A 12,679-nucleotide genomic window follows, 5' to 3' on the forward strand; every position below is an offset into this window, starting at 1 on the left:
CTATTGATAATGCGTGAACACTTATCCCGTTGTGCGGAGCGGGACTGGAACTATACTTTGCCCGTGCATAACGGCGGGCCGTCTGGCACTGTCTGGTCGCATCGCGGTGTTTGCTCGGCGCGCGCCTGGACAGTGCAAAGGTCGGGGGAATCGTAACTTTTTGGTTATGAGTGGTTAAAACCTGATTCAAAAATCAAGTTCTTGTTTATTTAATGGGAATTCCTATGATATTAAGCATTTGGATAGGTTTTGAAAATAAGATTTATAAAACATGCTAAAAGTAAATATTGTAAATCTTACAGAATAGAAACTCACCATTTGGCCATTTAAATTGTAGTATCTCCAAAGGGCAAACACCTATGAGCCTGATTCAAACGCCATTGACTTTGTCGTGTAATTTGCTTTTCAGTGATACAAAACTTGAGATTTCTTCCTTTAGAAAATAAAATTCGCCGGACCCCCTACAAGAGGAAACCCATTGCAAGCTGTAAAGTTGTAAGCCAGGCACTCCAAAACTCAGTGAATTCAACTAAAAAGATGTTAAAACTCCAACATAATCTTAGCCTTGTTTTAGTGATTTATATTTTATTACGTGTTTTGATAGCTGGCCTCGGCCTTGGCCTCGGAGGTGGTGGCCTCGGCCTTGGCCTTGGCCTCGCGGTTGTGGCCTCGGAGGCTGGGGCCTCGGAGGCTGTGGCCTCGGAGGCTGTGGCCTCGTAGGCTGTGGCCTCGGCCTTGGCCTCGGCCTCGGAGGTTGTGGCCTCGACTACAACACTGGAAAATATGTCTTTCAAAATGGCACCTTGTTTGTATAATTACGGTCATCTGCCTCCGAGAAATTATTCTATGGAAAAAAGCCCCTTGCACAACCACGGTCTATACCAATACAAGCAGATTCGGTTAATAATTATTCAAAACAAGACTGCGTCTTGACCTTGAGATTCTGACCATTTAACAGGCGCCTTCTATATTGGGTCCACTGTTTCTCTGTTTAAGTAAACGGTCACGATCTTGCATGGGGAGTTCAAAACAAGAGATGAGCCCCTGCGCCCCAATGGGCTAGTGGGTTAAAAAGAAGTCAATGAACGCTAGCAGTTTCAATGATTACCCATGCAACCGTGACAGCCAGGGAGCCCAGCCAAAAAAAAAAAAATCTTTTATTTTTTTTTAAAGTTTTCTATTCAAGCATGTCAACCATTTCCAGTACTTAAGCGCACGTTATTTAACAACATCGTCACTCAACTTGCATTATGTATTAAGCTGTCATTGGATTTGGAATTAGTACATGTAGTACTGACTTCAGCGTTGAAGGCACATATCATAGAACGCGTATCTGAGAGACTTGAAGAAACAAAGCGTTTAAAAAGGTAAGTTTATTTTCACAGTTGATCATTATCTGAGGTTTGGGTAAATTCATGAAAATGTACCCTGAAGTAGATATCATCGAACATTATACCTTGGGAAGTCAAGTTATATTTTTATGAATGTCCCCTAATGTTCGAAGTCATATTTCTCATCAACATTTTGTTCCAGTCACAAATAGCCTAGATCGATTCCTCAAGACGCAAAACATCACGGGGCCATTCAGGAACGATTGCTTGTGCATGATTCTAGGGGGAAATGCCTCCCTAGAAGGTATCCATTTCCAGTAATTGAAATTATTATTGTAATTTTTTTCGTTTCTTTACGTCTTCCGAGCATCCTTTTCTTCATAGTATTTCATTGCTCATCTCCGTTTTCCTTTATGCACACATTTGAAAACTAAACGAATGACATGTTGGCATGTTGTAAGCCCTTAATTGCCCACAATTATCTTGAAAACTGCTTATACCCCGTCACACCGGAGGTGGCACGGCGTAAACTTTGAACATGTTCAAAACTTCCGCAGTGCCACCGTGGGTTGCAGTAGGACCTCTATCACCGCCGTGCCTCCGCAGTACAACCCCTGTGCAATCGCGAAGGTCTGCGGTTTTGACAGTTTTCCGCGGTGCTACGGCGATCAATGACGGAACCATTACAGAACCACGGCGATCATGGCGGTGCCACTGCGGTTTATGCCGTACAAGCACCGCAGTGGCACCGCACCTCCGGTGTGACGGGGGTATTCACGGGTAGGGGAATACTATGAAAAAAACTTCTGCCGGTGTCACTACGATGATGGCGGTTTTGGCCAAAAACCGTAGTGGCACCGCGCCTCCGGTGTGACGGGGGTATTACTGATTTGATGACAGAATCCTTCCCAAAGTGAAAATAGTATTGACTTACCAAGTCACTTCAAATAATCAAAATTGCATAAAAATCAAAATGATTGTACATACCGTTTCAACAGAAACACAGGTGGGTTAAAAAATCATTTTTATCTGAAGAGGGCCTTCGCCCTTTGATGGTAAGCAGGTGTGCATTTCAAAGGAGTAAACCAAGAACCATTCTTTTCTGGATCTTGCTTTTAACTCTTAAAGGGCGGGTTATTCTGATAATTTCCGGGGGGGGGGGTGGAGCGGGGCGGGGTGGATTCTGCTCCCCCTTCAGATATTTGCTATCGAGTGACGAACAATTGTCAAACTTGTTACATGCATAGAACAACTTTTTATGAACACACCAAAGAAATATCATGACTATACGTCGAAGGTTTTTGGAATGATGGCTAATTAATTGGGTTGCATGGGTGGCTTGTGCGTAAAGCACTCGCCTATCACCAAGGTGACCACGGTTCGAATCCTGGCGGATCGCATGTGAGGAGAGTTGTGTGTTGGTTCTCTCCTGTACCAGGATGGTTTTTCTCCGATTTTCTCCCTCCGAAAAAAATCAACACTTTCGATCTCAGGCTGAGCTCCGTGGTCATTATATGGGTTGATGTGGCCGGCAGCCGTAGGCGCCTTTACGTGCCAGCGCGCGGCTCGACCACGTCGTAGCCACGTCCTTTGCAATTCAGCATACCAGCTGCGAGTAAAGATGATTAGCCTCCCAAATTATTATTTATCATTAATAAACTATTTGTATGCACCAATGCTTATTCTGCTATGTGTACACTACGTATATAGGGGAATTCAATTTTTCAAGAACCGTGTTCCAAAATTAAGGTTTTTGGTTTTAAACGATACGCAAGAGTCGAGGCTAAAAAATCAGGACAGCTCGCGTCAACCCCCCCACCCCCCCTAAAAAACACACCAAAATGCTTGGGTATTGTGGATACAGATTGGGGGGAGAATTCGGCCAACCCCAACCGGCCCTTTTAGGGGTAGTCCAACTAACAAAAGTCAAAAGTCATTCTTACATTAAAGACAAATGTTCGTGAAAACGATTTCTCTATAATGAATTAAAACTACATGTAAGTCATCAATCTCATTTGGGGAGTACATGTAGCCTAGTAGTTAGGGTTTTATATGACATGATCAGAGGGTAATGGGTTTGAATCAAGCTGCCGGGTATATGCTGTGCCACTCTATTCCAACTTGCCTCTCTCCACCCTTGAGTTTAAAAGGGTACCATCATAAGCCGGGGAGCAACCTGCGATGGGTAAGCATCCGGTCCTTGGGGAATATAAATATTCCCAGTCGTCTCATGCTATTGAAACTGGTGGCGATAAACGCCAGCCTAATCGGTCATATTGACTCGTGACAGACAATTTTTTTTTTCACATTAGGCTTAATCTAAAAAAAAAAAAAAAAATCCATATGGCCAAAAAAAAAACAGTTTTCGGTTTCTGGTATGCGCGCGCTTCGCCGTAGCCATGTGCGTTGGCAAAATGAAAAAGTTTTTTTTTTCAATACAAGATGATGTCTCAAAACCGCCAAACTCACTGGTTTGACTGGAATCCTGCTGCTGCACAATTTTAACGTGTTTTTAGATGGGGTTATGATCGAGAATAAGCTTTATGTGGCCTCTCTGGACTCCCATATATTTGCACTAAGTTTAGTCGGGCACCATTTGCAGTCATCAGCCGACATTTGAAGCCAAAAAAAAAAACAGGTAAAAAAAAAAAAACACCGCGTCGCCGCACCACTTTTGGGGCAAGCTCCATACCAGAAACCGGAGACTTCTTTTGGCCTAGTGGAAGCGAATGAATTTCTGTTCATAAAAAATATTCACATAGGTTTAACTCGCCAAACGATGTATAGCTCTCGGTATATTTGCAGTGGTATTTGTTTGGTACAGGGAATGGGTGCATGGCAAGTTTGGGGCTAGGCAAGGATTTATCGGTCTACTGGGTTTTTATGAGAAAAAACTTGCAGAGGGTAAGGCAAAAAAAAAAATTCCGGTTTCTGGTATGGAGCTTGCCCAAAAAATGGTGCGGCGACACGGCGTATTTTTTAACCTCTTTTTTTTTTGCTTCAAATGTATGCCGATAACTGCAAATGGTGCCCGACTAAACTTAGTGCAAATTTATGGGAGTCCAGAGAGGCCACATGAAGCTTAATTCTCGATCATAACCCCATCTAAAAACACGTTAAAATTGTGCAGCAGCAGGATTCCAGTCAAACCAGTGAGTTTGGCGGTTTTGAGACATCATCTATTATTGAAAAAAAAAATTGTTCATTTTGCCAAAGCGCATGGCTACAGCGACGCGCGCGCATACCAGAAACCGGAGACTTTTTTGTTTGGCCTTAAGCATGAATAGCTTTTTATTAAAACGAAACTACACTGGAATTGGCGTAAAGCATGACTAGTTTCAATAACAACCTGTCCCACTCTTATTATGTTGGGGATGTGTCACGGTGAACATTGCTTTGTTAATCTTGAGTACAGAATGCTAGCAACGTCGATGGAACTTTTCAATGAAAAAGAAACCTTCAGGGGAAAGGTATGAACGATTACCCCTATTGAAAGATCGAATAAGAAAAAAATCCTGGCAGGCATAATCAACTTTGACACCATTGTCATGGCTGAGGTTATTGCTTTCGGGTCAAAAGCTTCCGTCATTGCAGAAATTTCACAGACATGTCATATTGTGGGAACCTCGAAAGAAATATCGATTCTGCACTGCCTGAAGATTTAGAAATACCTCCTCTTGATATTTTACAGTGTTTGTGCTAGACTTTCGAAGCGCTGCGCTTAGCCTCGGCGAAACTAGAAAGGAACAAAACGAAGGGGATATTTGTACAGCAAGCATATATACTGTATAGTGAAGCGGAGCAATTTCATCGTCGTAGAACACTGCTGGCTGGAACACATTTTTTCCCGGGAGTAGGGGGTGCTGAAGCATATTCCGGAACCCCAATCAAAAAAGTTTGGGGTGCTGCAGCACCCAGAGCACCCCTGTTCCCGCGGGCTTGAGACTTGATTGTTATTATTCAGAGAAGGCAGACATTATTCCATGCTTCGAGAAGAAGCATTCGGCTATGCCTATACGGGTGATTATGGAAAACAACATGGTCAGTAAAAACCGATTGGCCAGAGTTTTTTTTTGTTGAAGTCGGCCTAGTGGCCCAAGTGCCATTTTGTTACATATTTCAGAAGCATGTCGAAGTAGCAGAAAAAAGAGGGAGAAAAAAAACCTTCCTTCTGTGACACCGGGGGGATCGGTGTCGAAATGGGAATATATGAACAACTTTGCCCGGAATTTGTGCAATACATCACGGGCCCTGGGTGCGTGGGGCTCGGACCTTGTGTAAAGACAGCACTCACAATCATTGCGTAACAGTTCAAATGGATCGGACCATTTAACACAATGAGGGATTCTAGCTGCCGTGCACATTATTTAGCATATACATGTACACGTACACAATACAAGTTTTGGAGTGAAAAAACGTTCAGCTAAATGAAGTTTTAATGTAAGAAATACTCATGTTTCTTTAGCACACTCACAATGGTAGTAATACAAGATTTGATAAGCAAACCACTTATTAATGTGATACGTATGTAGACTGTACTATGAAGGCGAGATAACGCAAACCATATGCACAAATACACCCCTCTCGGGACTAATATGCTATGGTCCGACAAACATGAACTGCACAAAGACTCATTTTATCGATATCAAGAGAATGTTATGTAAATAACAGAAAACTTGTGGTATGAAGGTATATTCATGCACTGAAAACTGTAGTTTTAAGGCGTTGATCATGAATTGGTGAAAAACGAACAATCAAGAGGACACAACGAAGAGTTTCCCAACGGGTGCTTCAATAATGCGGCTAGACGAACGCGTGGCCTGACCTTGTTCCCCGTTCAACTTACCAATACACGCGTGGTTATTGTATGCATGGAGCCAGACTACAGAAACACGTTGCATATTATAATCAGGTCATGGTATGGAAGAGAGACGTTCCATGATTGGAAGCAAAAAAGCCCTTTCATCCACTCTTCCAATCAAAATGATTCTTATATGAGTGGAAAGGAAATGTCATGTAGTTTATTCAGAAGTGCGAGTTTAGTCTGTAGGACAAAGAAAACGACTATGCCGTTTAGTTTAGTGAGACAACCCACCGGAAAATGATCAATAATCTTGTTGACCTCCATTGACTTTGCCGATTTTGATGTTTTACGCCCGTTTTTGGAGTGAAAAAGCCCTTTTCCTCGTGCATCATATATTTGTTAAAATAACCAATCTACAGGTAATAATCTGAAATTTCAAATGCGTAGCGAGTTGGTGAGGAACATAGACGTACTTTCTTTTTACTGACAAAAGTTTGCAACGAGGGCTCTGTTTTCCTGTCATTTTCATGCGCTGAGCGTAGGGTCACGGGGCTCCGTGAGCAGATGCGCGCAAGTTGTTCATATAGGAGGAACGGCTGAAAAAAATTCTCTGTTATCTCTGTTGTTTTATTTCTGTAAAATGAAGAGAAGAGTAAATCAAATGTTGTCTCCTCAAATACAGAGGATAGAGTGCCTAAATAAAAATTTACATGACAAATTATAAGAAATATCTAAAAGTAAAATATGTCTCCATGGACGATTAAGCCAAGTAATTGAAAGTAAATGCTAAACAATAATTACTAAAATGAAATATCAAAGGGATGGCTAAAGCATGACAAGTATAAATCATTTAAACCACTGAAATGGCAATTCCCGCCAAAAGATCGGCGATAGCCGCCATCTTGCGACAACGTCCGTTTTAGGACTAATTACAAAACGATACTTCAAAACACACCCAGTCTCTTGCAAAAAACTACAAGAATATTACTACAACTACCGTTTAGGACTATATCATTAAGGATTAAGCTAGATTGTAAGTCCAAGAATAAGGAATAGGTCGTAACAATCTATACCACAAGTCCATATTATTAACTGTTAAAAAAAAAACGAGTTTAAATTCATAAACTATTTGTTATTCAAAAACAGCTTTCATCGTGTGTACTAAACGAAATGTTATATCCACAAACGTGCGACTGCAAGGTGAAATAACTATTGACGTTCTAAAAAAACACCGATCTGATAGAGCTGATTTCCCTTGACCTCGTGTGCACGGCACGAAATCAAACTGGATTCAGCTAGCTTCATCTACCTTCACGATTCAATAAAACGTGACGACTGAACTTTTGTATAGCAAGGCGGTAAACAAATGGGAAGATGTATCATTACAGAAACTTCTGACATGTTAATTAATAAAACGATGAAATGCAGTTCAAAGTATTGTAACCTGTTGATATATTCCTAGCCTTTTGTCACACCAAGTTTGGAGTTATCTCACACCAAGTTGGCAAACCTCTAAACTTCAAACTGCAGTCATCATGTTTGCTAATGACTACCGAATCCTCAGTCTTTACCACCGTGAAGACGATTATCAAGCAAGAAATGAAATGTTGATTATGACAGAAAGGGCCACATGTTACACTGCTACACTGATTTTTTTTCCTATGAAAAATATTATTCCTTGGAAAATGATTTGAGGGGTAAGACAGGTTCAGTTTTCTGGAACATTTTTATTCCCTTGAAAAAGTCGCTTATTTTAAAGAAATCCATCTTTGGATGTGTTTTACATATAGTATGTCTATTATAGTAACTTCCTTTCTCCAAAGACTTTTAAAATAAGTATGTATGGTGCGTGACTTCTATTTCGTATTAGAATTATAAACTAGAGGTTTTTACCATTTCGGTTTGAATTGCGAGGCTCCGGTTCATAAAATAAACACACACACACACATATCATCATCAATCTTCATATCCATCATGGGGGACGTTGAGCCACCAAGACCAAGCAATCAAATACAGACACACACGAAAACAGTTTGTATTGAAAAAAAATATTTATAAAGCTCAAGCCCAAAAGCATTTCTAAGCTTTGAGTCAAGGCCTGGTTGGACAATATTGACTCTTTTCATATGTTAAGAGCCTGTATAGAAAATCATTGATACGTGTCAAACAACAACTTCCGTACGCTAAGGCAATGGTACCCGCCGGGATTTACCGTGTGAGGGTTTAGTAGAAATCAAGTTTCAAGCCCGCGGGAACAGGGGTGCTGTGGGTGCTGTAGCATCCCCAAACTTTTTGGATTGGGGTGCTGGAATTTGCTTCAGCACCCCCTACATCCAGGGAAAAAAATGTGTTCCAGCCAGCAGTGTTCTACGACAATGAAATTGGGGACGAGTTTCTATTAACAATTTGAAGCTCTCTTTGACTTGCCCTCCCATTAAGGGGGCGAGATTTTTGACAATTTAAAGCTCACTTTGACTCGCCCTCCAAATAAGGGGGCAAGATTCTGTTGATAATTTAAAGCTCACTTTGACACGCCCTCCAAATAAGGGGGCGAGTTTCTGTTGACAATTTAAAGCTCCCTTTGATTCGCCCTCCCATTTAGGGGCGAGTTTTTGTCGATTATAAAAAGCTCACCTCGGCTCTCTCAAATAACGTATTTTTCTTTTAAATATTGTTGAGTGACCCTAACGTGGCGCGGCCCCTTACGTAACAGACTTTGATTTCTCGCCTGTAGCGCCTAGCAAGAGCAAAAGGGTTAACTGAAATTTCACAGAAAGTGACATTTCATCAATTTCTTAACACTCCCTTTTATAATTACGAGTTCATTTACCCGTAAACCATGGTTAAAAAGTTAGAAGCAAAATTGTATTCGGCGTGATTTACCGATTTCATTTCGAAGTGCACATTGAACCCTTTGAAAATTTCCCCCAAAAAAGAAAATACAAACTTAGTTGGGTTTGTAAGTAGAGATAATAATGGTGTATTGGAATGTATCAACTTTATCGAAATTTGTAAATGTTAATTTGGTATTTTCATGGATTTATTCAAGTGTGCCATACACGTAAGGGATATACTCAGCCGTTTTTGTGCCAAATTTCCAGACGCCACTGTTTTAGAACTTCGGACGAAATTTCATAACACCGTAATTGTTCACAGAGGTTAAATAACGAGCATTAATTAGGTAAAAGTACCAGTATTTCTCTGAATGAATTTGAAGTTGGTCAACAAAGAAGTATGTTACAGTCGGGGTTAACGTCGACAGTGGCGCACCCAAGGAGGGTGGGGCGCTCCCCCCCCCGGGTTTTTTTATTTTGTTTTGTTTCTTTTTTTAGTCCCACGATTTGGCCTTGATGATATGAATGTGGCTTGTTTTCGAGTAGTATAATAGGGGTGTAAGTGGCGCCACCAACAAATAGGCCGCCCCTCAACCAAAAAAAACCCATTTTTTTTTTATGCAGCAAAAACATTTGGGCAATTTAAAAAACAACCAAAAAAAACTTAACTTTTAACAAATTTGTAAATAGATCCTGGGTGCGCCACTGAACGTCGCCACGTTATAGGGACTACAGGTGGTGGTAAGCAAAAGGCAGCAGTTGAATAACGATGTCGATCTTTTCAAGGTCATTGAAGAATGAATCAATCACCGCTAGTTCGAGGCTTTAATATCTTATTAATACATGTAGTTACAAAGTGAGATGGCCGTCCCATTCTTCTTCGGTTTTGCCATATGAAGCATTCCTGAATTAGAAACAAATACGTTAAGCCTACATCAGTCCATTCCAAGTTCATAACTAACAAGTTTTTATATTTATTTATATTTTTGTTTGTATAGATTTTGTAATTTTATCATTTGTAATTAATATTTTCATTTGTTAATGAAATGCCCCAAAGAAGCTTTGTCTAAAAATGATGATGGGCTTATCACAGTTAATTTAAACAGCACAATATCGCTAGGACCTATCCTTACGTGCTCAGCTGTTATGATGCGGACATCTTCCCGACCCATACATGAAAAACTATCAAGCAAACTTCACTAGATGCGTTATGGCCAGAATGTCACCGACACCTTGAAGTAAAACTCATGTAAATACCGGTAAAAACTAGCAATCGGAGAAAACGGCAGTTAAAGTTGAACGCCTTCTAGAACAACACTTTGTGTCAAAACTGCAGAGAATTTTCAGTTGGGTTTCTCGTTGTGGACACTTGATGTACTGATGTTATTAAAGTTGCTTTTTGACCCGTTTGTGTATTAAAACAACAAGAAATAAGAGAAAAAAAATTGTGAAACCAAAAAAAGCTGCGAACTGTAAAGTTTCGTTTTCACGAAGTAGAAGAGTGTGACTAGAAGAGTGTGACTTCGTGGAAACGGAGGTCAGCGCGCGCGCGCTCAAACAAGAAATAGGGTTACTTCTTGAAAACGTTTTTGCTCGCATTTGAGCAGAGTGCATGCCATACATTACAATGTTAAATTGAACTTGAGCGTTACTTCGTGAAAACGAAAATTGTCACTTTCGCGCAAAAGTTGCCAAGGATAGTTAGCGTAATTATTAGAGTAAAGCTCTTGAAGCTTTGAAACTTCGTGCAATGGTAGGCCTTGATGGCTAAGGTATAAATATGTAAACAAAAATGAAAATCGAAAAAAAAAATATGATTTAACACGTGGAGTGTTACTTCGTGGTGTCGGTGACGACTGATGTGTCGCACACAACGTCGTTTTTTTTGTGCCAGCTGCATGCTCTTTAGTGAGACGGAGAATGGTCTCTCTGTGATCCTGCAATCGTCTTTTAAATCTTTGTTTGCACGAGGATCGTATAGTTTTTTCTTACCGCCTGTACAGGATGAGTTAAAAAAAAAAAGCGGAACCAAAACCCTACAAATTAAATTTGATATTAAAAAAAAAAATTTTAGCACTAAAAATAATGACTAGAAAGCCAATTGCATGAGCTACTTTTATATTAAAAAAATGAAATTGCTTTCCGTTCAAAGGATATAACCAGTTTAAAAGTTAAACATATTCCGAAACAAAGTCCTTTAAAGGCCCGTCTTAAAAACAAGAAAACAGATTTGATCAATCATATTGTTTGCTTAACCAGGGTTGTAAATAAAGACATTGTATACCACAATAATTGTTGTCAGTTGTTAGAACAAGTATTCCGAGTCATTTTTTTGCTGTTCCAAACATCAGAATACACAATAAATTCAAGTATTTGTCAGTCCCATCCAATGAATTGTGCACAAGATGAGAGTTCACAAGGCAGACATCTGGCAGGTAGAAGAACAGTTTCTTGTACCACTTGATGGACTTCCTGACCGTGCAGTGAGTTGAGGCAAGTTGGTCCGACATGTCCATGCCCTTCATGCCTGCGTTGAAGTCGAGGACGCACTTGGGCTTTTCGATGGGCTTGTTGTTCCGATCGCGTTTGCCGGAGTACCCCCATTGCGGACGTGTGCATCGTAGACAACATGCGTACATCTTTCTTGTCTTTTCAGACCAAGGCAAGCAGGCCATTGTCTGAAGAGTGATATGCAACTTCGCCTTTACGAAGTTGCAAGTCGCACAAGTCCTTGGGCATGTCCTTCCGACTTTTCCTGACTGTCGCGACGACGTTGGTCTTGTGACTGTGGAGTTCACGGAACAGAGAAGGGCTGCTGAACCAGTTGTCAAGAAATACGGTGTACCCCTTGCCGAGAAGATCTGCGTTCAAGTCAAGTACGATTTTTGTACTTTCCAGTGTATCGCTCTTGTCTTGCCCCGTGTATATTTTCAAGGTCCAGGTATATTCGGCAGCAGCTCCCGTGCTTTGGCAGACTCTGTATACCTTGATGCCAAATCTGGCGCGCTTCTTGGGGTTGAATTGCTTGAACTTCAATCTCCCCCGACTTCCACAGCGACTCGTCCGTGGATATACGGCTGTCGGGAAGGTAGACTGATTTGAAGTTCTCAGTCAGTGTATCTACCACTGGGCGGACCTTGTAGAGGCGATCACCTGTATCTGCCTGACTGCTGTCGGTGAAGTGCAAATGGGACAGCAAGTCCATGAATCGGTCACGGGCATGGTTTTGGTGAAGAACGGGGTATCAAATACGGGGTCTTGTCCAGTAGAGTTTCAAGTCCAGCTTGGGCATTATTCACATGATGATTGGCATGGCCGGGAACGCCGACTTCTCATCTGGAGTATCGAACCATTCCCTTATGTGACTTGGACTTGGCGTTTGACGCTTTGGTTTCAGGGCGGCGTAGCGATTTGTCTCATCGGCGATGTGCGCCACCAGTTCGGGAGGGAAGAAGTTTTCGAAGGTCTCCATTGCTTCGCTAAGTTCATTCAAACCCGGCACTTGAACTCCCGTTGTACCATGGAAGCCAAATCGACGAGGAAAGTTGTCCGTGTCCTTCCATCGAATTAATTGGGTAGTCTTGGCTCGCCTCGCTAACCTTGCTAACGGGACTTGTTCGTCAGAATCGCTGTCACTACTTTCAATTTCTGAACTTTGTTCAGATTCCGAATCAGAATCTGAACTGCTGGTAGCGGTCAAAGTTTGCTCC

The 12,679-nt window shown here is 41.3% G+C and overlaps 1 protein-coding gene across 1 annotated transcript; it reads right to left on the bottom strand.

Moving 5' to 3' along the window:
• Positions 1–11,621: 11,621 nt before the first annotated feature.
• Positions 11,622–12,174, bottom strand: LOC119735143 (piggyBac transposable element-derived protein 4-like). Its single transcript, XM_038208844.1, has 2 exons — positions 11,955–12,174; positions 11,622–11,830 (listed from the first exon to the last, which is right to left on the bottom strand). Exons 1-2 carry the CDS (start codon positions 12,172–12,174, stop codon positions 11,622–11,624), a joined length of 429 nt encoding a protein of 142 aa, XP_038064772.1.
• Positions 12,175–12,679: the final 505 nt, after the last annotated feature.

The sequence above is a fragment of the Patiria miniata genome, unplaced genomic scaffold (assembly GCF_015706575.1).
Source record: "Patiria miniata isolate m_02_andy unplaced genomic scaffold, ASM1570657v1 HiC_scaffold_29, whole genome shotgun sequence".
Classification (NCBI taxonomy): Eukaryota; Metazoa; Echinodermata; class Asteroidea; order Valvatida; family Asterinidae; genus Patiria; species Patiria miniata.